The 27,138-nt window shown below is 41.7% G+C and overlaps 1 protein-coding gene across 7 annotated transcripts in view; it reads right to left on the bottom strand.

The window, feature by feature from the left end:
- The window catches only part of MAGI1 (membrane associated guanylate kinase, WW and PDZ domain containing 1), a 333,108-nt gene that overhangs the window by 143,673 nt on the left and 162,297 nt on the right, over positions 1-27,138 (bottom strand). For all 7 annotated transcript variants that reach the window (XM_053953674.1, XM_053953675.1, XM_053953679.1 and 4 more), the window contains exon 2: positions 22,545-22,661. In XM_053953674.1, coding sequence (XP_053809649.1) covers positions 22,545-22,661 — 117 coding nt within the window. The remainder of the gene's footprint in view (positions 1-22,544; positions 22,662-27,138) is intronic.

Raw genomic sequence — 27,138 nt, 5'->3', positions numbered from 1 at the left:
AGCACAGCCTGATGCTCTGGAAAATCAAAAATCTCCCAGGGAATGGACTGATGGCAGCTGGACAAAAAAAACCTACTGTAAGTGTAGTGCTGCCTTTCTTCTCCTGCACTCCAACCTTTTTGAGGAAGATTAGAGATCAGCAATTAAAGCAGCCCAGCAGTGAGGGTGCAGCAGGCACCGTCTACAAATAACTTGCCGTGGTCATTGTTACTGGGGGTCAGCTGCAGAATGTTGAAAAGTTAGACTGATAGATTTAATATCAGGTGGCATTTAAGCTGCTGACAGCCTTTTAAACCCACTGTGTTGTAGGATGCTGGCACTTAATTACTGAGATGGTATCAGACCTCACAGCCAGTGCAATGTGGGATGTATGGGCTTGCAAGCAGAGCCCAACAGACCTTTTTTAATAAAACTTTAAGCTGGAGAAGCTTTGAATACAGGAACCGTTTCAGTCCTACTGCTGCACGTAGTTTGGGCAGTCTGTAGCTGTGTCAAAGAGCAGCACAGATCAAAGGAGCATCCACACCAGCTTCTGCAGCATTTTTCCAGAAACCAGGATTATTCCTTGCTGTTGCTTCATGTAGTATTTTGAAATTTCTTTTTTAAAACCCTCTTTTTCTCAAAATGCAGGCAACCCCTAGCAAAATAGCTCCTCAAAAGGCAAAAGACAATTGTGTGGATTGAGACACACTGTGGAAGGATATGCGGAAGGCCACAGTTATTGCACCCAGCCATAACAAGCTCCTGTTAACAGAACTCACAGTAACTTAGGACAGGTCATTTTCTCAATCCCCACTTTTTTTTTCCAGATAGATGAACCTGTAGCATGCAGAGATGAAGGTGGCCAATGTCAAAGACATAAGGCTCCCAGAGAACACACAGAGATCCACCAGCTTAGACCAACACCTGCTGGCCCATTGCTCAGCTGTGGAGCAGACCATCAGCTCCCACCACTCCCTGCCAGCCCTCGCTGCACAAAGATGGGGTTTGGCAAACCTGACTGCTGCAAATCACAGAACCAAAACTGGCAGGCTCTGAGCACCTCTGCTTCTTAATGCCTCGATGCATCCAAATAAAATCAGACCATGTCAAACTGGGTGTATGAATCAAAGGAGAAAAAGCAGAAGGTTCTAATCCAACCATGCTTTCTATTTCAGTGAGGAGAGGCCACAAGTTCTTGAAGTACAGTGAATATTGTCTGTAGGAAGAAGTTCAAGTACCAAGGGGATGGTCAGCAACACAAAATAACTAGACTACAAAAATTAATAGTGTCAGGCTTATTTGGCAATGTATTTGTAAAATTCATGTAAAATAAGGAACTCCTCAGGGAAAACTATCAAAAAATATGTAATTAGATATGAGGCCAGGAAAGACATCAAAGGAGCTTAAGATTTCTTCCACTCCACCCAAGAATATCCAAGGAATATAGCTCCAAAGCACAATGCACACGAGCAATGGTTTGTTCAGGTGCTGGTCACAGCCCCGTTAGTTTGGTTGCTGTAACCAACCTACAACTACTACAAAACTCAGGTAGCACCAGCAAGGGCAGCTGCTGACCACCAAATGGCAAATAGAAATATTTTAAAATATGTTGTAGACAGGTGGCCAGAAGGAATCAAGTTACTACTTGCCACGCAACAGCAACAGAGCACCCCAGTACTCAAGCAGAAGTGAAGCTTCTAAACAGCAAAAGTTCTAAGATTTTAAACTAACCCCTTTCATTTTGCCTTCACTCAGGGCAAGGAGTACAGACATGGCTCCAGAGGCTCATTAGGCCATCCCAGCCCAAGCACTTTGCTTTGCAAATATACCCTTATTTTCTGCCACAGTTTGTTTTGATAAACCCATTCTGTGTTGAAGTGTTGATGTTTGGAACGTTGGAGGAGTTTGCAGAGCAAACTTGTTGAGCTCTATGAATATGGAGAGGAATTGAGTAGATTTGATACACTGGGAAAAGGAGAAAAGGGATCAGAGAACAGCCACCATAAAACCTCATTATGAAAGCACCCATGAGAGTCATTGGTTTGCACTATTGCTATATAAAGATTTTTTGTTATAGTGGGGGTATCTGAAATAGTGCTTAGTGCAGTGGGACACTCTTTAACTTTACAAAGAATGTTACAACAGGCAACTATTTAATAAGGCTGCTAGAGGATGAGGCCAGCAGGTAATTCACCAGGAGTGAGCCACTTTTAAATATTTCACTAAAAGAACACACTGAGATAATAATATCTCATTTATCAGCTTGTCTGCAAGATGCTATAGCCCTAGTATCTCTTTTACAGTGAAGCAGACCTTTTATTAGACAAAGGTCCTTCAATTTAAAGACCTCCCCATGGTGCCAGTGGCCATTTGCAGCTAGAGGTGCAAAAGGATCTAGGCATGAAAGCAACTTTTGGGCAGCATTCAAATCCTCCCTTGCTTGAAAGTGCAAGCTTTGTATTTATCAGATACAGCAACACCTGAAAAGACATTTCACACACTCCATTATCAGCTGCTACCTTCAGAGACTCCCATTTCCATTCCCCAAACTTTAAATTCTGTGGGTAAATCTCCCACAGTTGTTTTCTGACCCTCCTTAAGAGCTTCAAGCCAGGGCTTTGGGAGGAAGGTAAAACTTTGAAATTTTGGGGTGTTCCCTTGCTCCTCCCTGCCTTTTAAAAATAACTACAACAGTAAACAAGAAAAAAAAAATGTCTGTTAAAATATAATCTCCCAAATACAGCACTTCTGAGCTACCAAAGCCTGCAGTTCAGGTTGCTCAGACACTTTTTGTTTCTCTGTTCCTGTAGGTATTTCTCAAGAACTCTTCCACATTCTGAAGTCAGACCTTCTTATTTCCCTTATAAACCCCATTTCTCACTTCACTTAGGGAGCAGCAGAGAGTAACAAATGAGTCAGAGGGTTATCAGAAGGAGAAAGCAAGACTGGGCAAGAGGAAAGTTCCTATGTTACACATTGTTTGACAAGACTTGCCCAAATAATGGCAAATATGATGTGTAAAATGTTCAAATGATGGCATCATCCATTCCTAACCTTGGAACCTCAAATTCTCCACAGGGACATGTCTATTCACCCCTCATGCAGAGTCTGAGCTAGGGAAATGCCTCATAGATGGTGCCCTAGAAGGAATGCCTACCAACACAAAGCTGAATTTTCCAAAAAGGCTTCTGTTGGTATAACAAGGTCCCTAGTGCAGCTAATGATAACTTTTCCATTTCCTCTTATATAATTTGGAAATTCAAGTCAATCATGGTCAGCTTGTTAGACTTTCCTAGAACTGCTGTGAATCCAGCAATATTCCTTCAATTGTGTAGTGGTACATTATTTTAGTTAGGCTGGCGAAACTCCATGGGCTAGTTTCTCTCTCCATCTCTTTTCTCTATTATCCAAACACTGGAACAGAAACTCTGCAGCTCAATGTACTGAATGGACACCTTCATCTGGGGAGAAGAAATGGGGTTTGATTCCCCATGTGATGAACTCGCTGATACTGTAACCCAGAGCAGCTCAAAATCAAACTGCTCTGCCTTGGAGAAGCAAAAGGAAGATGAATAGAGGTCACTAATATTTAGTCACCAAGACCTTTATAAAAGTCAGAATACTTAGACTGCAATGACCCAGAAAGGCCAGTGAACTAATAAAACAATAGAATCCATGAAGTATGAGAAAGAGGAAAATGGAAAAAAATTGAAAAGGGTCCATCCAATCACACGATAACTGAAGGAGCTGATAAGGGGAATTAAAAGCTCTGTGTGGTACCCTAATAACCCAAAGAAAATCTGAAACTTCAAATAATGAGAACAGCAGGGCTCAACCTTCATGTCCCCCAAATGACATGCAACTAAAGATGAGTTCTTTCTAAGGGGTAAGCAGCTGCTTAACAGAGTGATGATAAAACTAGCTCAAGTACTCATATTCTAGCCTCACTGTGGCTTTCTAAACCCTTTCCAGGTTCCCAGTGGTTTGTCACTGTGAGAATACTTTCTGGGACATTCATCTCCTTCACAAAACATCAACTCATCAGCAGGTAATGTGTGACATCCTCCCTGACAGTCCCAGGAGTGAAGGGAAAGATTTAATGAGCACAGACTCTCAGTCACTTCCTGATTAGGACTCAAAATGAGTTTACTTCATCTTCACCAGGAAAAAAAAAATCAAGTCTTGAAGAAGAAAAGGCAAAGTTTTAACTTGTGTATCTAAATGTGGTAAGTTTCCCTTAAGAGTTTAGGCTGACCGATTATCACACGTTAAACTATTGCCTTGTCAACACCAGGACACTTGTCCACTAAACTACATTCAATACACATCTTTAACCAGCACTGCATACTCTGCTACAGCCCATTCCCGGCTTCTGCTGCTGAGAAGAACTTGGATCCCTCAGTTTAAGCCTCAGGGGATGTCTCAAGCCTCAGGCTCTTGCTGTGGTCCATGCAAGAAACAGAGGAGGAGGAGGAGAAAGAGGAGACTTTTCCCCCAGTCACGTCCCCACCCTTAGCAAAGGCTTGCATGGTGGTGCTGAATTGTCAGCGTGCCATCACAGCAGTGACACACTGTTCATCACCAGGCAGTGCTGACAGAACTGCATTTCCAGCTGCACCTTCTACATGACTATTATTCAGCTGCTCCCCATTCATTTAAATTGGGGATTAAAAAAATCAACACCAGAGAGTTCTCAATGTGAGCAATAAACCTACCAAAGACTTCTAGAAAGCCTGTGCTCAAAGAAGATACAAGCACAAGGGGAAAAAAGGAGCAAATCTCCTTTTTTTCCCCATTATATCACAATCTCAGTTACAGAGTTCTTTCAGAGCTTTTACTTTTTGTGTGCCTGGCTCACATCTTCATGTGCATTAACAGGCAGTGTTGTACCCTAGTAAAAAAAAAAAAAAAAACCACACATAAAAAAAGTCCCCCACAAATTAAATTTCTGATCTGCAATGGGTTGAGTGTTCCTCAGGCAAAGAAAGAAGGTGGTAACACTGCAAATTCCAGGTGGGACACTACCTCTGTTTAGCTAGGCAAAGCAACAAGCTATTTTCTGTATGGTGGGTGATATCCACAGCCATATTCCAATTGCTGACAGAATGACATTATTCATCTAGCAGAGTTTTTTTCCCTATTTCAATATGGAACATTTTCAGAAAATATATATAACAGAGTCATTTAGGCACAGCTCACTTAGGGCTGACTTGACACAAATTTATTGGGTAATTGCCTCATTGGCCTCAAACTGCTGGGTCAACTATTTTTCTTCTTGGGTTTCATTTTTGTAATGAAGCCTTTGAAAATCTATTTAGAAGGAAAAAAAATTCAATCTCTTCCAAGGAAAAGAGTGGGTATTCATGATATTTTACATCAACTAAATATTACACAGTTTTTGAGAAAGTTTGACTGTAGTTATCATGGACTCTCACATTGATGACATTTTGATGTTTGTAGTTAAAAGCAAGTGTAAGCATTTGTATTACACACACACCAGGTACATACATCCCATGCAACCACGTCAATACAGGCCATATGGATATTAACATATTTATGCAAATATGCTAATCTGACTACAAGGAGATACAATGTCTGTCCATGGGTAAAATCAGTGGGGGTGGGGAGAATCAACCCAAGGTTAAACTATCACTCTTCCTTCCATGAGCTTTTCTACTAAACCTGAAACACACTCAAGTAATAATTTTGAAGTGACACTAACTGTCCCAGAGGAAAGGGGTTTTTTTTTCTTTTCCATGAGAAAGGGATAGATTTTGCCAAGCCATCTTCCACAGGTAGGTCCAGCAATAAAAATTAAACAATCACTAGGATAAAAATAGGAGAATCCAGTAACTTATTTTAGGGGAAAATGATTTACTTTTAGCCATCACTGCCAGCATTATTTCTAATTAATGTGAAATCGCAATAGAAATTCTGTCCAATCTATGTGAATTTGGAAACTTTAAGTAAGTCTTTTCTTCCACATTTGTCTACAGCTGAGATTCCTGAAGACAACCTGCACAGTCTGAGCCAGTACATGCCTCCAGATAGAGCTCAACAGAGCAAGAATATTTCTCCTACTTCTCCAGGTTTTGTTTTTCCAGTAGAAGAAACTTAACTCTCCTACTAAAGGATGAGAAGAAGGAAGAGCAGCATATTTGATCTGTTATTTTCGAGCAGTCAGCTGGAACTCTACTGTATGTGGTCAAGAGGAGGGGGGACACACTCTTACTCATGTGTGCAGAACAGGAACAACAGCTCAGGATTAGCTGCAGACAGAAAGACCATATAGGATTAACACAGTGAACCAGTCATCATGCTTACCAGAATATTCAAGAGCAAAACATTCAGAGGATTTCAGGACAGGATTTAGCAGAATTTGACTGAAAATAGCACCACATTTTGAATAAGCTTTACTGAATACCACAGCACCCAGCACCTTTTGGCTGAGATGACTTGATGTGCATTGATTTTAGAAGCATTTCTTGTGCAACCATGCACAAGACTTGGTGCACTGGAAAGGATGGAATGCTGGCAGAAAGGTGTCTGTACTCTGCTCCAAAGTGCAGGCAAGAGCCTTCCCTGCAGCATTAGGAACTTTTAAACAACTGAAACTCAAGATAAGTGTTGTTACTGTCAGAGACAGAGTCAGGAGCCCAACACCATTCAATCAGCTTCTGCTGCTGAATTAATGGCTTCATTTTTGCTTTTTTCTTTATGCAACACTGACTGCTGTGACAGCCTTACTTGTGCTAGGGGTTCTCAGTAATGACAAAAGGCATACTCTAAGTTTGGTATTTCACATTGGATTACCTGCATTAGAAGAATGTATTAAAAGAAAAGAAGGGTTATTGCTATTATGGTGAAACCTGTCTCTGCATCACTTCAGCAGCAGGGAGCTGAAGTGCTCCTGGAGCAGCTGCCTGTGCTCCTTCTCACAAACATTACAGCAGCTTTCCTGGAGGAAGTGCAGCATCATTCTTGGATCTACACGGATCCATCGTTGCTTCCATCTGACAGGACTTAGCAGAAGACAAGGATGAGTGGAAACAAGCTGGCAAAGGAGAAAACAGTCCCTGTGCTTCTGCACCACCGAGCGCTCCCTCGCTCTCTCCAGACCAAAGTTCCTCCTTGATACCATTTCCCACATTGCAGAAGGAGCCACACAACAACAAGCAACAGGTTCACAGCCCAGCCCTTTGCTGAGCCAGCCCCTGCATCAGAGGAGCCCTTTGCACACACTACAGCCTCCCAGGCTGAGCCAGCCTTTGCATTTTTTGCTCATTTTCCCTTGGGCACTGCAGAGTAGAAAATAAGCGTAATTAACATAAAGCTCAAGCTGCTGAACCTGGTAGCTCAATTTAAAAACAAGCTCCATACATTCATGCCATGTGGGTGTGCTAGAAGAAGTCTTACGAATTGTCTATGCAAGCACTGCCCTAAATCTTTTTTGGCTGCCAATTCCAGCTGCTACACTATAAACCATTCCCACTAACAGGCACACAGACTGATACCCAAGTAGCCAGAGCACAGCAAGGACAGCAAATACATCACAAGTGATAAAGCTGTTGGTGTTACACGATACATAACCTAACCCAGCACACTCCACCAGTGCCTGGACAGTGCTCTCCAAGTGCCACTGGCACCCCCAAATAGTCACTCCCACAGCTCCCACACTCACTAACAGCCCTTTTTCAACTGCAGCCTTGGCCAACCTTTGAGCAGACACATATTGAGCTTGTCCATATTGCACACTCTTGGTTTATTTTTCAACACCTTTTTTGGCAATTTACACAGCAGCAAACGATCAAAGGTGCACAACGATCCTAGTTCATGGTCAGCTTGGCCATTCATCCACAGAAAAGGGATACACAGAAAGGCAGCTGCAATATGTGAAGCTGTTGCAGCCACTGGTCATGCTTTACCTGAACTGTGGGCAAAACAGGCTGATCACTCTTCATCACTATTAACCCATTGATATGTAAAAATTAATAAATAAAACAATTCAAGCCTTGCTTGCAAATTCCTCTGAAACTGCCAGCAGAAAAAAGCAAACCCTTCCCAGTGTAACAGCAGGCACAGATCACCAGCTAAGTTAGCTCTAAAGGCAAGTATTCCATTTTCAGTGAGAGATGCAGTGGGCCATAATATGAATAAGAAACAAAGACCCCTTTCATTCTGCTGACAAATACAGTATAGCATGTCACAAATCACAAGGGGAGCAGACAACACAATGACAGCAATTAAATGGGTGTATTTTTATTAAGAAATACATACAATAATGACTGACTGTGTACACTCTCCCCCTCCCCAAGCCTTCAAGAATTAGACTGGCAAACATGGCTGTGCTTAAGGATGTTACTCTGTTAGACAGAAAACTCTCTTAAAGGAAGGGTCCATCCAGCCAGTGCAGCAGGATGCACACAGAAGCAGACGGAGATGTTTTGTTTGGCTTTATGCATGTTGTACACCTTGTTTATTGCCACTAACACGGCTTCCCCAACTCATTCCCAATCGATGTATTTCTGGAGAAGCTGAAAAAAAAATATGCCCCCTTTTTAACTCTTTCGCTGCTGAATTCCAACCGAGACACCAATTCCTGCCTCCCTTTTCCCTGCCCTCCACCCTGGTGACCCAGACTGCTCTCGGGAGATTCAGCCCTCACACCTGCTTCGTTTGGGGGAATATTCGCAGAAAAAAGGACCCTTTGGCCCTGCTATGCCTTTAAGCTGTGACCAGCCTCTCTGAGCCTGTCCCCCCATTGCTTGCCAGGGCCAGCACAGGGCAGGGCTGCCCGCACCCCGTCCGGGCAGTGACCCCGGGCCGGTTCTCGCCTCCCGCTCTCCCTGCGGCCGCGCCGGAGCCGCCGCGCTTCCAGCCGGGATGAGCGCATCCCTGGCGGGGTTCTCCTTCCTGCCCCCTCCCCGCCTGAGCCGCGGGAGAACAATGCGGGGACAGACATTTAGCAACACCTGCTGTATCGCATTAATATGCACAGGGATGTATGGATGGTTTTTCCCATCCAGCACTAAGCCCGCATTGTTCGGGGCGATCCATCAGTGGATGGCTCCCCCCACCCCCAGCGCCGGCCCCACAAGCCCCCTTCTGACATGTCCCCTTGTCTCCCAGCCCGGGCTGACGACCACGTTTAGGAATGCACTTCATTAAATCGGAGCTGCCCCATTCCAACCTGCAATGCGGAGGCAGTACAAAGCCAGCGCCACGCTTCCTCCCGCATTTCTTTCAAAAGCCCCATTGTTCGGCAGGCATCTGGTCCTGATCTCAGCCTATTCGTGCCCATTGACCCCGCTTTTCGCAGCACACCCGCTCGCCAACGGGCCTCACGTAAAGCCTGCTTGATGAATTAAAAAGCAGCACTAGCCATCTGTCCTCCCAGGCTGGGCTCGGGCTGCCAGCCCCGCTCCTTCCCAGCCCCGCATCCCGACCTGCGGCTCAGCAAACACGCACCCAGCCCCGCACAATTGCCGCTTTTCATTCCTCGCGTTAGCATCTAGGAGAGAGGGGAGGGAAGAAAAAGGGACAGAGAATACAACAGAACATTCTCACTTGCCTGAGTCCTTCGAAATTCAAGCACAAATACAAGATTAATCCTTCCTTTGTGAGGTCTTGTCTTTAAGTCGTGGTATGTAATGATCCTCAGCACTGCAGCAGAGGGGAATAAAAAATGCAGGGATCATAAGCAGGGGGAGGACAGGGCTTACTTACATCAGGGTTTCTGCCACATGACAATAGGTTTGAGAGGGAAGAATAAGCTGGCAGCAGCAGCTGACAGTGCAAAAGGGAGAATGCAGAAGCCTGCCTTTTATATTATTGGTGACATTTCTAACACATGACAACAATTTCCATCTGTATTTAAGCTGCGAGTGTGAGGAAAAGAGCATTACATCACGACTCCTCTATTCCTAGGGGCTGTGGAATATGTAGGCCAGAGGGATTAAAAAGCACCTGTGTATACTGGAGATCTGAAATACCACAAGGCAGATTTCCCCCCCTCACTTCTTTCTCCCTCACCTTTTTTTTTTTTTTCCCTCTATCACCTGCACTGAGCTGCTGTTTGAAAATATGCCCAGGGAAGTGCAAAATGGTATTGTCCTAGTTAGCAAGGCTCAAGCATGGGGGAACGATGCAAATAGGTGTTTCTGGCTCTGTCTCTCTCTCTGTAGGAGATACAGCACTCATTTTTGCAAGCAGTTGGACAGAATACAGAGCATCTTCCTGTTTTCTCCTGTGCTTGTCCCAAGGGCTTCGAGTTTCTCTTAAGGTACCAACTTTCATCTCCCTTTTAAGTCTGCAGGGAATTTCAGTGACAGCAGCAACAATGATTTCCCACTCCCCTTTCTTTTACAGCCAACACATGCCTGTATCTTTTTAAAAGTAAACATCCAGAACAGGGCAAAGATATTTTGGAAAAAGCACTTGACTGCTTCAGAGCCAGCAGGTGTCCGTCTTGGATGCTTTCCACATATCTCACAGGACACGATTGCTTAGATGCAGCTTGGAAATCCTGAGGGACTCCAGCCTTGCAAGGAAATCTGCTCCCCTGCAGCTCCAGGGCAGCTTTGCTGGGGCTGCTGCAGCTGCACTGAGACAGGCAGGGACATGGGAATCCCGAGGATGGCATGGGAAGCACTGCTGGGGTGGGCACAGGGCACTGTAGGGCCACTCCTGCCATTGTTCCCATGGCCCAGGGGGTTCAGCACCATTCCTGCTCTTGGAACAACCAGAATTTTGAGCCACACCAGCTGAGAGCCATCGCTGGCAAAGCAGCTGTGTCCAGCTGTGGGCACAGGACACAGCTCACAGGTTCACAGCACCTGTGTGAAAGGGCCAGAAAGGGAAAACATCATCCTCTCCCACCCCCAAACCCAGCAGCAAAGACAGACACTGCTCTTGCTGACATACCCAGTCCTCAAAAGTGCTTGAACTAGGTATGGGCAAAACATCAAAGAGTCAGCACCCCTTGCATTACCTTTATAGGAGATATGGCCACACACTCACAGGAGATTGGACTGCTTATAAACAGTCTTAAATTTATCTGACATCAGTATTTTCATGAAAACACCATCTGGGTTATGGTGCTGGCCCCATTATATGTCTCTTGTTTAAAAAAAAAAAAAAAAAAAAAGGACAAAAATTCTTTGCTCAAGATCACCTTCCTGATCTTTCAACACTGGCCTCTTGGAGCCATAGACTGTTTTTTGGATATATGTCTGGTCAACTCAAAGCTGCTGTGGGAACTCCAAAGCCTTTGATAATGTTGGGTTTAGAATATTGCACTCAGTAAATCTGGAAGACTGCAATATGAAAATAAATTACTCTGAATTCCTCGCCCCTCCTCTTCATGTCCACAAAATAGAAAAATCTGCATGAGCCACACTGCAACTCTCTCAACCAGATGAAACTTCAGTGAGGCAGTACCTACATGGAACATTCCAGAAAAATAAACCTCTTTATTAAAAAAAGAAATGGAGTATTTTACTTTAGATTTATTCAGAGATGCAGCTCCCCAGTCATTTATGGAAACTCTTTCATAAGACTTAGAAGAGGGGAAAACGGATACAATGAAATGACTTATTTTTAATCTGGGGTTTAAAGGCTTTTTTTCTTTCCAAAAAAAAAAAAAAGTCCCACACACAAAGAAAGAAATTCAATGCAAACCTCTGTTTCTGTATCATGAAAGCCCATTCCAGTACCAGAGTAATCAATTTCTCAGAGCTTGTGTGGTCTGCAGCAAAAGCCAAAGAAGGTATTTAAGTTTATACAGCCTTCAGCATTTTGATGGCTTGCTTTTGAAATACGACATGTTTAAATTTTATATCTTTTTTTACAGTTAGTTATGTCTTAAGAAAATGGTTGCTCTTGGTAGAAAAAATAGAAGGAAGGGAGAATAAATGAAATTCAACCTGGTTTTGAGCTGTTTGCCCATTCCAAAATCAGAGTAGTTCAAAGTTGCACCATGAAAAACTATTACAATTTTAATTACAGCTCTCATCATTATATTATACCCAGTCTTAATTTAGCATCAAACACTTTTGCTTATGTGACCAGAAAAGAAGTACTAAATAAGAGTGGTGCTCCAACAGCAAGAGCTTATTACCAGATAAGCATCCACAGAAATTTACAGGAACAGCAAAGCAAATACTTTGTCAGATGTAAGAACTCTCTACCTTTTCTAGAGCTGAATGTCATAAGCAAATCATAAATCACTTCAGGATGGGGAAAGGAGTCTTTGTCCTTACGGTAACCCCAGCTTCCCACCACGAAAGAAGGCCATCTTGAGACAAGATTTTACAGCTGGGATTTAACTCACAGGGTGGAAAAAGTGTGAGATAGAGCACTCTTGTAGGTAGGAACAAACTTCTGCAACAGAGTTCTCATTCTTTCATCAGCACGTTTTGGATCCAATTCACTTACCATGTGGGAACAGCAAATGGGGAACAAACTGTGAATTCAAATAACTGTAAACTCAGCAAGATGTGGAAATAAAACACAGATGGTGCACTTCAGATTAGGGGTCAGCATTTCAGTGTCGCTTTCCACTTTTACATTGTGATAGGTGATGTGTAACAACCACCTTTTCCCTGAGACAGCACTCTGATCAAACCATGACTCACTTAGGAAAACAAGAGGCTCCTTGGAAGCCTCCTGCCAGTCGAGACGAGCTAAGGTTACTTGGTTAAGCTGCGGGTTTTGCTGCTTGAGGATTAATGTTTAGGAGTGGAAATTGTCTCCACTAGACAGACATGGCTGACAAAGGTTCCTTCAGCATTTCCATCTTCCTGCAGGCTGCAGCAGGGCTGCTCTGCCTGGCAGGGCTCTGCCCAGTACCCACACGGTCCCCTCTTCACCACCCACATTTCCAGCAAGAGTTTGCAGACCTGTTTGCAAAAGCCAAGTGCTGCCAACATTCCCAAGTACCAACCCTTAGAAAGTGCTCAGTCCTAAAACACCCCTGCAGGTCTGCATCTTGCTTGCCTGAGCACTGGGTTAATTTTATTCTCTCAGATCCATTTTGTCCACAATCTGAGGAACGGAATTTAGGATGACTTTATTCTAGCTATGAAGTGTTAGCTGCGTGCCTAGGGCCCTCTAGAAAAGGGTTGTCTGCCTGTAAGCACAAGTTCAAAGGAGAAATAAAGGAGTAAGTACAGATTAGATGACAAAAGAGCTGTAAATCTATAGGAGCTTGAAATGCCAGATAGAGAGGAGCAGGAGTGATTGTAAGGTGATTATTACCTTCAAAATATGCCGGAGGTTGTTTATCAAATCAGAGTTAATGAGGGAGAAATCTAGTAGAACTATAATATTAAATTTACCACTTTAATAGTATCATCAATGTTCTATAATGTGGGCAATTTACTGAATGTCTGTCAGTGTGATTCTCCAGTGTGGTTAGTTACACAGAAGCAGCACTATTGCACCTCATCAGCTTTTCCCTCCCAGAAAACATTGGAATTTTGCAGAGGATTGCTAAGTGAGATAGTAATCTATATCTTTAAAGTGATGGAAATGCAAAAAATGGGAAAGATATTTATGAACATGATGGGATGTTCACATTCCTGGAAGAACTAGGTCCAGCTCTGCCCCACTGTTGAGTCCAGCCTTCCTATTTCTGCACATACAGTGTCCTGCTGGGTTTTCCATGACTCACATCTAGCAATACTTGCTGCTCTCCTGAAAACCCTCTATATCTGGATTTAGGAAAATTGCTAATAACCTCATTATTCAAGCATATTTTCAGCTCTCCTGCGTGATCCCCCTCCAAACAAAAGAAAACACTAAAAAGCACACACCCTAGAAAAACATGAACAAAGATGGGCTAATAAATCAACACTTATATGAAAAAAAGTCAAAATACCTAGTGTCAAGGTTTTGATTACTAATTCAAAAGCCTTGTGAACAGTAGGAAATGGTAATGCTGTGTTTATTAATAGCCATCTCCTCATGCATCCAAGGAAGAGCTTGCTAAAAGCAGCAGCAGCTTCTTAATGTGGAGCTCCTCCTTCCCTAAGCATCTGCTCCAGCCCCTCTGTTCTGAGGTTTGCCAGCTCAAATCCCTAATACAGCAAAGATCACCTGCATATGTTTTCAACATATGACAAATGTCCCATTAAGTAACTTTTGGTACTTGAGTTGCCATGATGGCCTAAGATAAAAAACAAAATACCATCAATATCTCTAATAAGCTTTTTTATAGGCCTTTCACCAACATCAACTTCTGTTTACTGTTTTTTTTTCCCCAGGTAAATGAAATGTTAAACTTGAAGTTCAATGAAAAAGTGCAGGTAGAGAATGAATGGTGAAGTATGAAATACAATTCAAGAGCAGATGACACTTCCAAAGGTCTTTGATGAGGTTTTCCTCCATATTCAGCTGAAAAAGACCATGCAAGAAGAACTGCCAGATCACTATTCACCTGATTACTCTGTGATACACCTCTCATTCTGAAGATACATTAGACTTTTAAAGAGCCATTTATTAAGCATTTCCATTTAAATAAAAATTTTCACAATCCACAGTGAAACAGATGTATTCCCTCTTAAATCACTAATTAAGAGCAGTCTGGGACATTAACAAAGCCCTTTAAAAGGAATTCAGAGAACTAGTGTCCCCCTTAAATAAATCTGTTCTGGCAAGGACCCAGGAATCTTGACTTCATAACTCAAAGCTCTAATTATTCAATTGAACATCACAGAAAAAAGATACATCTAGACTGTTAAGACTAATAAGAAAGATTTATTTTTCCTTCAATAGAGACAGAAATACAAATATTTATTCTATCTTTTCTACCCTCTTATTCACTTGGGGTGGGGGGAAGGAAATCAGTGAAGATGAATTTTCAGAGTTATTCCCAGTAAAGGTACTGGATATGACTCTCCCCAAAGAAAACCAGCTAGCAGAATCTAAACAGCTTTATAAATTATTCCATGGCTAATCTCCTCTCTGCTGAAATAAAGACAAAAAGGATTTAGAGGACAAATACAGCATGCTTTATGTGAGGAAGCATGTAATGTTAAAAAAAAGAGGGATAACTGTTTGAAGATGAAATGTGACAAGTCTGCATGCCCATCAAACCATCAGGAGCTGGCATCTGCCACTGCCCCCCTGGGCTCAGGGACTGTCACGGTAGCAGGACCAGGACGTGTGACTGGGAATCACACAGGAAACTCCTCCTCTACCATCCCACTGGCTTTGCCCACGCTGTACTGCAGGTATCACACTGGGCCAGAAGAATCTCGAGTAAATGTGATTTTACAGGTGCTCCTTTTTAAATACTGACATCTTTGATGGGAAGAGCAGGAGTTTTGTAATGGTGAAACCACCAGCACGGCCAAGCATGAACATACCTACACAGTGATGGGTGCTTTCTGCAGGGAGTTAATCATGAAGTACCAAATATGAAGCCCAAATACAAATGTGAGTGGAAAAGCAGGTTAAAGAACAGCTACACATTTAATTTTACCTCGTTTTAAAACAATCCTTTTGCTTGGAGCACTCCTTCTCTTGCTTTGTAGCATAATCAATACACTGAAACCCTTGAACAGATGCACGGTGATAGCTGAAAAGAAATCAAACTTCCTAGAAATCTAAAGCTGTGGCACTGCAGCCATCAGCAAAGATCTAATGAGGACCCTGGGACATCATATGAAACTCTATGGCAGGACAGAGGCAGTTTTGAAGTAAATAACGTGGGGTAATTCATCTCCAGCCCTTCAACCCCCAAACAGCAGTACCTGCTCTCTGATTCCCTCTCTGCTCTCCCAGAGACTCTCACCTTGGAAGCCTTTATTTTTGAAAACAAATGCACAGGCACTGATTGCACTGCACCTAAATATCCACTCGCAGCTGCTCTGCCAGAGCACAAAGCAACTGCAATGAAAAACCTGCAAAATTAAGTACACTGGGGAGTAACAAAGAAAACAAAGAAAACTGGCCGTGTAATCTCTTCCCACACTCCTTACCCAGATCTCCTTTGGCAAGTGCCATGGGAGAGCATAGAAGGCTGAGCTCCTCTGCTTTGTACTGTTCTCTGGTGCCTCATGCAATTCCAACTGGGTGTACAGTGGAACACAAAAAAGCTATTCCTCACAAATGGGGAAGCAGATGGAGCAATATTTGCCATCGTAAGTGCTTTTATTTCCAAAATTAAAAAACAAAACAAACAAACCCGCCCCCAAACAATAGTTTCACTGGCACAAAACGTGCTATTGATCTGAAAGGACAGACCAGATGGGAGAAAGGTCCTGAAGTCTTCTAGATTAAACAAAAATTGTCTATAGAAAGGAACTAAACTACAGAAATATTGGTCGTGTTGCTCAGAATAGGGTATTATTCTCTCTTTTAAAAGTGAAAACACATCTGGTTCACCAATTAGTGAATGAATTATATCCTTGAAAACTGCAGGGGACGCTGCTGCAATTTGGCACTCCCTGGAACACAGGTATAAGGATTTTCTAAAGCCAGTGGTTTTACTCAGGATACAGTCCCTGCTGAACACAGGACAAATCAAATGTGTGCACACTGGCTGGCATAGAAAATATACCTCATATTATACAGAGTTAGATTTACTCACAAGCAAATATTCTTAAGAAAAATTAATTTTACATACTACTGGTATCCATATGCTGCAACCCAGTGATAATGGCACTCTTTTAAAAGTACTTAAAACTTTTTCCTAACATAAATCTTGTAAAACAATTATTTTTATGTGTTAGAAAAAAGTCTGCTGCTCCTCACCTTATCAGGGAGGGTCTTCAAATGAACATTTCGTGGACCCTGCAAATATTTCTCATTACAAAAGCAGAATTACACCTCTAGGAAGGGAACTGCAACAAAAGGTACTTGGATAATAAATACAGCTGCAGGTCTGGAAAGCTTTTGAGAATTCAAAAACATTTGTGTACATAAACTGATGATTTATTGCCTGGGAAGAAAACTAATGTGCACTGTCTGCGATTCTGTTTATCCTTAATAAAAATTAGTAACTAAAAATAACTTCGAAATTGTAACTCAAATATGCACATATGTTAAAACACATTCATTTGTAACATAAAGGTCTTTATGCTACACTTCAGCAATTTTCCCCAGTATACTGATACACTTTTATGCTCTCTATTCTAATGAAAAGAACCTTCTGTAAGCTGGTTTGCATATCCCTTTTATCAATTCATTCTGAAGTTCAGAAATACTAATGGGGGAACCCAGAGCTATTGGACTTTAAAAACTATCCTGGGAAATCACCTAAGTCTGCTCATTTGACAGGAGTTCCATCACACTCCAGCCCATTCAGTCCCTCTAGTCCTCCACTACCTGCAGATGATGGTAGTCATGCACAGAACAGCTTATCCAGCTCCTGGACAAACTAAACTGCCCTTTGGAAGTTCAATTATCCATGAAAATCTTGAATTCAGAGAATAAGTTTCAATGTGCAGTCTACAATCACTTACTAAAGTTTGTCCTATAAAAACTGTGAAGTTCTGTTGTTCAATATTACTGGTTTTGCTTATAAACAAGACTTCTCCTTTGCACCAGGAGATCACTTGGAACAGAGAAACTTACTCTCAAACTTCCAACTGAAATGTGAGAGCTCAGGCCAGCTAGGTGCCTGAGTGCTGTTGGCTTTTTCTGAGCCTCCTCACAGGTCACTCAACACTTACAACTATTGATTTTTATCCATTTCTTTCCATTTTGCTCCATGTTCCTCTATAAGACCAAGCACAACAGCTGGAGCTACTGTGCTGTAATTGAGGACAGAGGAACAGATCAGACTCTGGGAAGGTGACAGAACAGACAGCAGGAATGAAAGTGGTAAATCTCTAACATTCAGATCTCCAGCCAATTAATCCCAGGACATGTACTTGTTTTGGGGAAGTCAATCAACTGTTGAATGATGACCTCCTGACATTTTAAAAGCCAATTTTGTGAAGAAAAGGGGAAAAATAAAAAGAATGCCCTACAGTGTCTAGTCTGACTTAACTCTAGGCTAACCACTGTTGCCTTTTCATCTACCATCAAAAAGACCATGCACCTTCCAGAGCTTTGCTTCTGAAGACTGCAGCCTGGCAAGGAAAGGAACTCCACAGGATGAAATAGGATTAGCTGTTATTCCAGTCATGTCTGCACCAGGTGTACTGCAATGGCAAGTAAAGGTACAGACATCAGACCCACCACAGCTCCTCTGCATATCACACAGGACTGAAACAAGTGGAGAATCAAGTAAATGGAAAAAAAAAAAAAAAAAAAAAAACCACAAAATCAAACAACATACTGAGATAAGCTTTTATGGAAGTATCATCTTTCTGATTCCTCTTGATGCACTTTGAAAAGAAAACAGCTGCCAGGTTGTTGAGTATAAGAAACTAGGACAAATAGCCAGTACTGCATGTTTATGTTAATCAGATACCCTCTGCCATCATTTCAAAAAGAGGAAGACAATTCTGTGTGTTCAGCCTTCTGTGAACAGTGGTTTGGACAGGCTGCTGAATTAGTACCTTAAAGTAAGTTGCTATAACATATCTTTCTCAATAAACACCATTGCACAGACATCCCCAGTAGGGCAGTTTTGAAATACCTATTTAATGGATATACTCTTACATGAGCTTCCAACTAATCACAAATTCCTCCAGGTGAATCTTCACATACAACAATCCTGTTTGGGAAAGTCCTGCTCCTAGAAACACTCTGAAACCTAAAGCCAGAATGTCAACACACTGCATCACTGACCCTCAGCCTCCCCCAAATCACACCAACTTCTGTGAGCACAGATGGACTCAAATGTGGCACAGGGTGCCCCAGCAAGATGCCTCACACGGTTGATAAACCTTCTCTCTTGCTCCCAGATGTTTGGGCTGGAAAAATTGAGCTGCAGTAAGTGAAATCCACTCTAGAAGTAAGGTGTGGACCAGGTCTTTGCATCAGTCAAAGCACTTCTGGTAGAGGCATGGCCAAGGGGTAATCATGGAATTGTTGCCATCTCACAGAATAGTCCAAGCTCAATGGAGCCATTAACTACCCCAAAACAGAGCATTATTTCTGGTCATCTTCACTAGGCACATCAAAACACAGGAAAAATGTGGTACTTCAAAACAAAAGAAGGAAAAGGATAGTTAAAGGCTGGATCAACATAATACTAATCTGGATGATGTATTGATGGATTTTTGTCTAGTTTTGACAATGGAAACTACATACCAGGAATGAAAACAGTAATTCATCTGAACATCTATGAAAATAACTTTGCTCAAGTTTTAAAATCCTGATTTTTGCTAAGCAAAGGACAAAAATATTCCAAAGTAAAGGCTTGGGTGAAGTTTACAATGCAATGAAAGCCTCAGGAAGAAAGTCAATGAAGTGAAAACCCAGTGGTGGTTCATGTGAAGTAAAAGCTGAACTGTGCTAACTCTTCCAAAGATTTGTCCATTGTAGCATGGCTATAACCACCTATACACCATCCAAATATATGAATAGGTGCCCTGCCTCTCTTCCTTACTCTGTCTTGGTCCTAGCTCATGCTGCTGCTGAAGTTGTAAACTCAGAGGAGAATGCCTTGGGTCTGTAAATAAACCCGTGGGTTTGGTGTGACAGGAACAGCAGAGCACTCGCGACTCACAACAACCAAACTTGGAGGCCACCTGGAATCTTGTCACAGCTGTTGTTTACTACAGAGCATTGCAGGAAAAAATCAGCTCAGTGGGGAGCTGGGAGCTGAGGGGATGAGGACTTGGAGAAAGCGTGCTGGAGGGGCAGATGGCACTGAGGAGCAGGGGAAAAATTCAGTTTGCAGAAATGTGTGTGAGGTTTGCCAACTCATTTCAACTATACTTCACCTTCGGGTCTGTTTCAAGGTCTCATTTGTTTATGATGGTTCACAGATTTAGGGATCAAATCCTCTGATCTCTCAGAAAACAATCCTGTGTCACCCATACAGGCAAATGCTCCTATGGTCCCTGGAAGCTGACATCATCTCACTCATTCTCAAGGGTTCACCAGGAAATGAATCAAACTCTTAACCAACTCTCCTAAAAAAATCTAAATGATGCTTAAGCAGTGTGTCATTAACAAAATAATGAGGTTGAGCTAAACATCCTGCATTTTTCCTCCCTTCTGCTTGACCTCTGTCTTCTACAAAAGCTGTCACAACTTCACTCAGTTCAGAGCCAAGCACACGATGGGCACACGGCTGTGTGGGAAACAGAAACCTTCTGGGTTTTCTCACCACCTGCACCAAACCAATCAGGGCTGAATCACGTGCTATTCTCACCAGAATTTCTGGGCAAGAACTGGTTAACATCACCTTTTTGCATCTTGAATTTACTACTTATCACTTAATTTAGCCCTTATATTAGTGCAATAAAAAGCAGCTGTCATGCTCAGTCCAAGTGACCTTGTGTTCTTGTTTGTGTTTACCACATAAGCATCAGGGAATTCCATTTTCAAAATACAAGACTTCATAATCCATTAGCACTAGAGATTGGTCCAGGGCTCTGGATTTACTGGTCACGTGCACCAAGGAATAAAAATATGAGCATACAGCCAGATTAATCTCCAGACCTGTAAAGCATCCCAACCCACCAGGCAGCAGTCTCATTCCAAGCCATACACAAATATTAGCATCATTCTTAAAAGCTACCATTAATACCATCCCCACAGTAAATGAAGCAAAAATTAAATGCTACCTGCCCAACAATTTAGAAAGTGTGGAGATACACAATAACTAACACCACTTCTCAGGTTTTCCACTTGTTTCATAAGTGAAACAGAAGTACTGATGTTCTTAATATACCAACAACCCACATCACCCCCAGCTATTTTGAAAAGGCAGGAATCACTTTCACTGCTCTTAATTTTAAATCAAAAGCAAGTCCAAGCAGCTTAGCTCGCCATCAAGTTCAATAAATCAGATAAAAGAATCAATGGAAAACATTTCAAAATGTAACCTTGGTAACGTGCAAAATACTTCCCCAGAACTTACACTCATTTGCTTTATTTGTTGTTTTAGGAAATGAAATATCACACATAGGCAGAAGGGCATTAGTATCACAACACTGCATCTCCCAAGCCAACACTGCACGTGCTCTCCTGGAAGGCACTTTTTGCAGTATGCCCTAAAAATCTGCAGCCTGCCAAGTTAGGTGATTGAAAAATAATCACATTTCACGTTGACAAAATGGCAAATGGAAGTGTTCAATAGTAAACAGTAATCCATATTTATTCTTTATGTCCTTTTATGTTCTTTAAACATAATTTGCTTAGTGCTTTTCACTGATAAAATGAGCATAAATTCAATGGTGTTATAACAGCATCTGCCATTTGAAGAATCAACATTTGTCAGTGTTACCACTCTATTTTAACTGGTCTTACACAGCCCTCCTGCACGCAACACTTAGACTGAAAATGACTACTGCTGTGTGTACCACTATGTGATATTTGTTGGCAAATACTGATTTTTGAATTGCAACATAATTATTCAACATTTATATAAGTCTACCAGGATGAACCATCTCTGATTCACAACGAGGCAGAAAACTCCAAATTATTTTGCTGCTTATCTCAGTATCCTATAACTAAGATGTTTACTTATTCCATCCTGATCTAAAGGGCATATAATTATTTCCACCACTCAGCCAAATTAAGCAAATAAAGCTTTTTCTTAGAAGAGTATTCCCTGCCACCTGGAGAATGTCAAACAGAGGTGCAACAAAGTAGGATCACTCTCCACTCTTTGTATGTCTTCCCAAAATGCCAAGGACACTCTCATTTTGAGTAATGATTCTGACCTTCTAAGGATTACCATGCTCCTAAGAACCAGAGTTCTTAGTTTTTCTTCTCGTTTTGGTTTTTTTTTTTTTTGGCTTTTTTTTTCAATTGGTTTGTTGTTTTGGTTTCTTTTTGTTTTTGTTTGTGTTTTTGGGTTTTTTGTCTGTTTTTTTTTTTTTTTTTGATTTGTTTGGTTTTGTTTTGTTTTTGTTTTGGTGGGGTTTTTTTTGTTGTATATTGGGGTTTTTTTTTTTTGGTTTGGTTTTTTTGAGTGAAAGTGAGCATTTCATTTTCAGCTTTGCTAACTCTTTGCTTATCCCCTACATGAATCAAGGACGACCTTCCAAGAGTGGCAGATGCCTTCAACAATGGCACCCAGCCATAAAATGCTGTTCAAGTCTATAAGCTAAACAAGCATCAGAAATAAAGTTCTGTTCAGGAAATAAAAATAGAAGCCTCTTTTATATTCATAGGTTTTAAACCAATAAGCAACATTCACCATTGTGATATTAACATAGACTATTTCTAAGCCAAACAACCACTTAATGGCAGTTTTTTTTAGGGTTTTTCTCCAAAGCAGGCATCACAAGGCTTGCATCACACCATCAACTGCTCCAAAAAGGTAATCAAAAAAGCCTCATTCAGAGATGAATCATTTTCCTTTTCAACCCTATCTGCTGTCACACATGGAAGTCTGCCCAAACTGAGAACAGTCTCCCCCACAGGAAGGCTGCCCCAAAAATAAATTCTGCCCCACGGAGTCCAGCAGGTCAAGGTTTGTCACTTACAAGGCACAGCGTGGCGATAAAGGTTATCCCGAATGGTCTGCTGCAAATCGTGATCTGGTGACCCCTTCTGAAACCTCTGGTTGAGATAATGCCGCAGATCCTTGTTCAGTCTGCTTCCTGCAGGGAAAAAAAAGCCATTTATTTATTTCTAAATGCACACAATTACCATTTCCAGTTGAGGCAAATGGTAGATTTCCATTCAGAGCCCCCTAAATTATGGCATGCTGACTTTATGAGCAGAGGCTCATCTTCCTCTACAAATGGCTAATTACCAAAAATAAGTTGCTGTAAACAAGAGGTCTCTCTTGTCTCATAATGCATTGCTCTTCCTGTGGCGTTAAACAGATCATCATTCCTGTTTATCACTTATTTGTCTGAGCAAATGGAGACAGACAGATGACAGCAAAAAGAAGAAAAATAATAAAGGTATTGCTTTTGCAAGTCTCTGAAGGGTGAGCTGGGCAGAGAGACAGAAGGCAAAAACTGCTCCCATTGAAGTTACTAATAAAGCTGAACATGGCAAAAAAATCAAACAAGTGCTATACTTTCCACTGGTATCCATCCCAACACACAGCAGGAGTTACAAAAGTATTGACTTAAGAGCACCCAAAGTCCTTAAAAAAATAGTATCTAATGATTTTCATCTAAATCAGTTTATTTGCCTGTTCAGGTTTGAACACCTTCCTAAGTGTGAAAGAAGATAAATGAGCTGAAAACAAAACAAAACACACCAAACATACAAAAAAAAAAAAAAAAGAAAATAAAAATAAATGTAGTTAATGAACATTGCCAGTTGCTGAATACCAAACCCTTTTTGGTAGCAGGACACATGAACTGTAGAAACTTAATGAAATCTTTTCCCAAAAATATTTCCAAGTTTGGCATTAATTTTACTGAAGAGCAAAAACAGGGATTGAAACTCCTCTGTTCTAAAATGAAAAGGAAAAAAAAACACTGGAAGATGTTCTGAGAAATGCAACCAGGATGATCAAAGCCTGGAGCAGTTGCCACACAAGGACCAAGAGAGGGATGCTGCAGCTTGTTGTGGACATCAGCCTCCAACATGTCCTGAGGCCACCTGGGGACTGAGCACAGCTTGCCTCTCCCAACACAAGGACTGGGAGACACCCAGGAAAGCTAAACAGGAGCCTGGTTCAGAATCATCAGGGACAAGAGTCCCCAGGCTGTGCACTCTCCCTGGAGAGCACTGTGGGGCCAAGAAGCTGATTCAGGAGATTCAAGGGGAGATTCCCTTGTAGGACAGACCCATTGGGATCACAGAATGGTTTGGCTTGGAAGGGACTTTAAAGATCACCTTGTTGCCTCATCCCTGCCACGGGCAGGGACACCTTCCAGTGGACCAGGTTGCTCAATGCCCCATCCAACCTGGCCTTGAAAAGCAGAGGGTGAAGGAAATCCCTTGGGCTTAACATTAATGGCTGATGGCTGGGAGACCTGGGAAAGAAGTGGGGGAATATCAAGTATCTTGCTCTTTTCCTTCCCTTTGCCAGGCATCTTATTTATGGCCCCAGCTGGAGCCAAAATGCTGGACTACATGGACCTTGGGCTGAACCACTGCAGCTGTTTTCAGTCTTTTATCATTTGCATTATGATTTTTTTGATTGTGAATATGTAATGCAGAGATCATCTCAATACATCCGGACACTGAATGCAGATTCCTGGCTGGAGCCTCTAGGAATCACTGCAGAGCAAATCAAAAATAATAATACTGCAATGGAGTGCAGTTGGACACTGGGTCTGGGAGGCAGAAGCAGCACCAGGCAAATAGTGAAATAAGAAAAAGTGCAGACTGTGGGCAGGATAAAACCACTGTAGCCCTGCAGGGTTTTACCAGAAACGTTGGTTTAAGAACAAAACTAAACACAAAAAAACATCGCAGTCTAAAGTACCATGTCAAATTTTTAAAATAATTTCATGATTTGTATTTAGATCCTCTTGACAGCTTTTTCTTTTAATTAAATCTCTTATTGAAGAAAGGAAGGCTCAGGCAGCAGGCCCAGTTATTAACAAAAGGAAATTTTTAAAGACCAAGATGCTCATTGCAGAAGTGAAACAAAACTGAAATTGAGGGAGATATAATTGGCTCAAAACACTTTCCTGAGCAACACCTCTTACTCCCAGAGTGAATTATCAACCCATTTTCCAACAAATGGTCTCCAGTTATTGCACCATAAAATTTGCTTCCCACATAGGAGTCGCTTTGAAGATTTGGTAGACTTGTGGGCTACAGTTTTTCAATATCAGACCTGACTTTCCAAACTCCAGGTGTTTGATTTCATACCACGTTGTTTTACTCCAGAGGCAGATGGGCACAAAAAAGAGCATCTGCTGAAATAATAAAGTAGTTCTTTATCTTTTAACTAAACAGTCCATATATTTCTTTGCACAAGAGAGAGTAAGGCAAGGTAGGTTTTCATAGCAGAAAAGGACAAATATGACAAACTGCAAGGGTTTATTCCAGGGAAGAAATTAATGCACAGAACTGCATGTATCACATAAGTAAACTTTCTTCCAAAATACTGTGTGATCCCTGATTCAATGATTTATGTAACAATAATGTCTTGAGGTGAAAAAGCTCTGCTGAGCTAGGGCTTGTTTGACCACAGAATATATGCAATTTAATGATGATATCCTGCTTTTAGCTCCCCTCTGCGCCCATTCCATCTAGCATCTCAGTCTATTATGGCCCCGCTGGAAAGTTTGGTTATTTGGTTTATGCAGGGATTTCCCAGCTGAGTCACTGAAGCACTAGTTAAAAAGGCACTTGCAAAAACAGGAGCTGTAGCAACATTTACACTCGCATAAGTGTCCCCTCTGGGGGCTCAGAGTGATGCTTATTTCTATTGCATTTTTATTTTAGAAGAGAAGGAAGAAGAAGAAAAAAAAAAAAAGAGGCAAAAAGAAACCCAACCCCCTAAAAGCTTGTTGAGCTCCTGTTCCTAAATTCCAGGAAAGTCTTGACAGAAATGAAAGCTTCTTGCAGCTCTGATGATCTCAGCTCAGCAGTCGCTGAGGCCACAAGCTGTGGTCACAGGCAGGTTCAGGAACTCCCTCCACTGCATGGCAGAAGAAAATGAGCTAAGACAGAAACAAACTCTATGTGGGAAGCTGCCAAAGGGATCCAGCCTGGAACGTGTTGGATTTTTTACCATTTGAAATGCTTCTCTGCACTCTGATCTCTTCCAAAATCTCCCCTGAGCTGAGACGCCACAGGCTTGACACTGGCTTTATTCAGTAGGTTCTAGAGCTGCACACTAGTTTATAAACTCTGCTATACCCTTAGTCCAAAATGTATGCACCCATAATCTCTGAGAACCTGAAAAATATGCCAGTGACATTTCAGCAACCTCCTCTGTGCAAATCTTAGCAGCAGAATTCATTCTGCTCCTCAGGGGCATCGCTGGCTTGTGCAAAATCCCTCTGAGACCAAGCCTCACCTTTGATGGCTTCTGTCCATGCACCAGCCACTACCAGACCAAAAGATGGGCAGGTGCCCAGAACCACCTCATTTTATGCAAAAATCCTCCCCTTTCTAGAATTTAAATCCATGTCATTGTGCTCAATAAAATAGTTCTTTTAGAGAAGAGCTGTGTCAACCAGAAGTAAATATTGGCCTTCAAAATACTCCCCTGCTCTCATGGACACTGGATTTTACCTTTACTCTTTTGAGATTCTTTCTTTTCTTCTCTGCTAAAAGGATGTGAAAATATCCAACAGTGATAACAGTGGAGGAACAGGAGATGCAAACCAAGAACAGCAGTTTCCAAAGCAGAGGATATAGGTCTGAAGACCCAGTGCTCTATTCTTCCTTTGTACTGGTCAGGATATGTTGGAAATTGTTCATTTGCAGACAGAAAAATCACCTTGTTATTTCTGTCATGAAAATTAGGCTGATACATGTAGCTTAGATCATCAGACACACACAAAAAATGAAAATTTCACCAAAATTTATAGTTCACAAGTAAGATGTTAAAAGATTTTTTTTTTTGGTGCTGTTGCAACAGTTTCCCTTTTTTCTCTGCTGAACAAAATCAATGCCCTTTTTTAATGTGAAGGTACAGTCAGAGAACCAACTTTTCACTTCTTCACTCCTTGCAGTACTACTCCAAATCTGAGGTGCTTCCATCTTATTATCTCAATCCTTTGAATGAAACACAGAGCAAAATGGCTGGTTTATTAATATATTCTTCTTAATTATTATATTGTAGAGTAGGTCTCTTCAACCATTACATGGTAACATCATTTCAGCAGCAAAAAGAAACCCAAGGGGGAAACATCTCTCATAGAAAAAAAAAAAGAAAAAAAAAATTTACTGACATATGGTTTTCTGGGAAACAATGAACTGTCAGGTTTTTGTAGCTCAATGTGTAACTCAGACGGGTTTGTGATTAATGAAAAATATTGCCTGTTTCAAAACACATTGCTTCCAAACCCACAGTTCTGTCACACATTTGTCCTCCAACAGCTACCTGATATAAAGTCACTAGGGAAGCTATGCTTTGAACTGTGCACTGACACTTGGTGCTAAAATTCCCAGGTTCTGCAGGAAGAAAGCTGCATGTGGGATCATCTA

This window comes from Vidua chalybeata, chromosome 12, assembly GCF_026979565.1.
Source record: "Vidua chalybeata isolate OUT-0048 chromosome 12, bVidCha1 merged haplotype, whole genome shotgun sequence".
In the NCBI taxonomy this organism is placed as follows: Eukaryota; Metazoa; Chordata; class Aves; order Passeriformes; family Viduidae; genus Vidua; species Vidua chalybeata.
The sequence above is the reverse complement of the archived record's forward strand: the minus strand, read 5'-3'. Positions and strand labels throughout refer to the sequence as shown.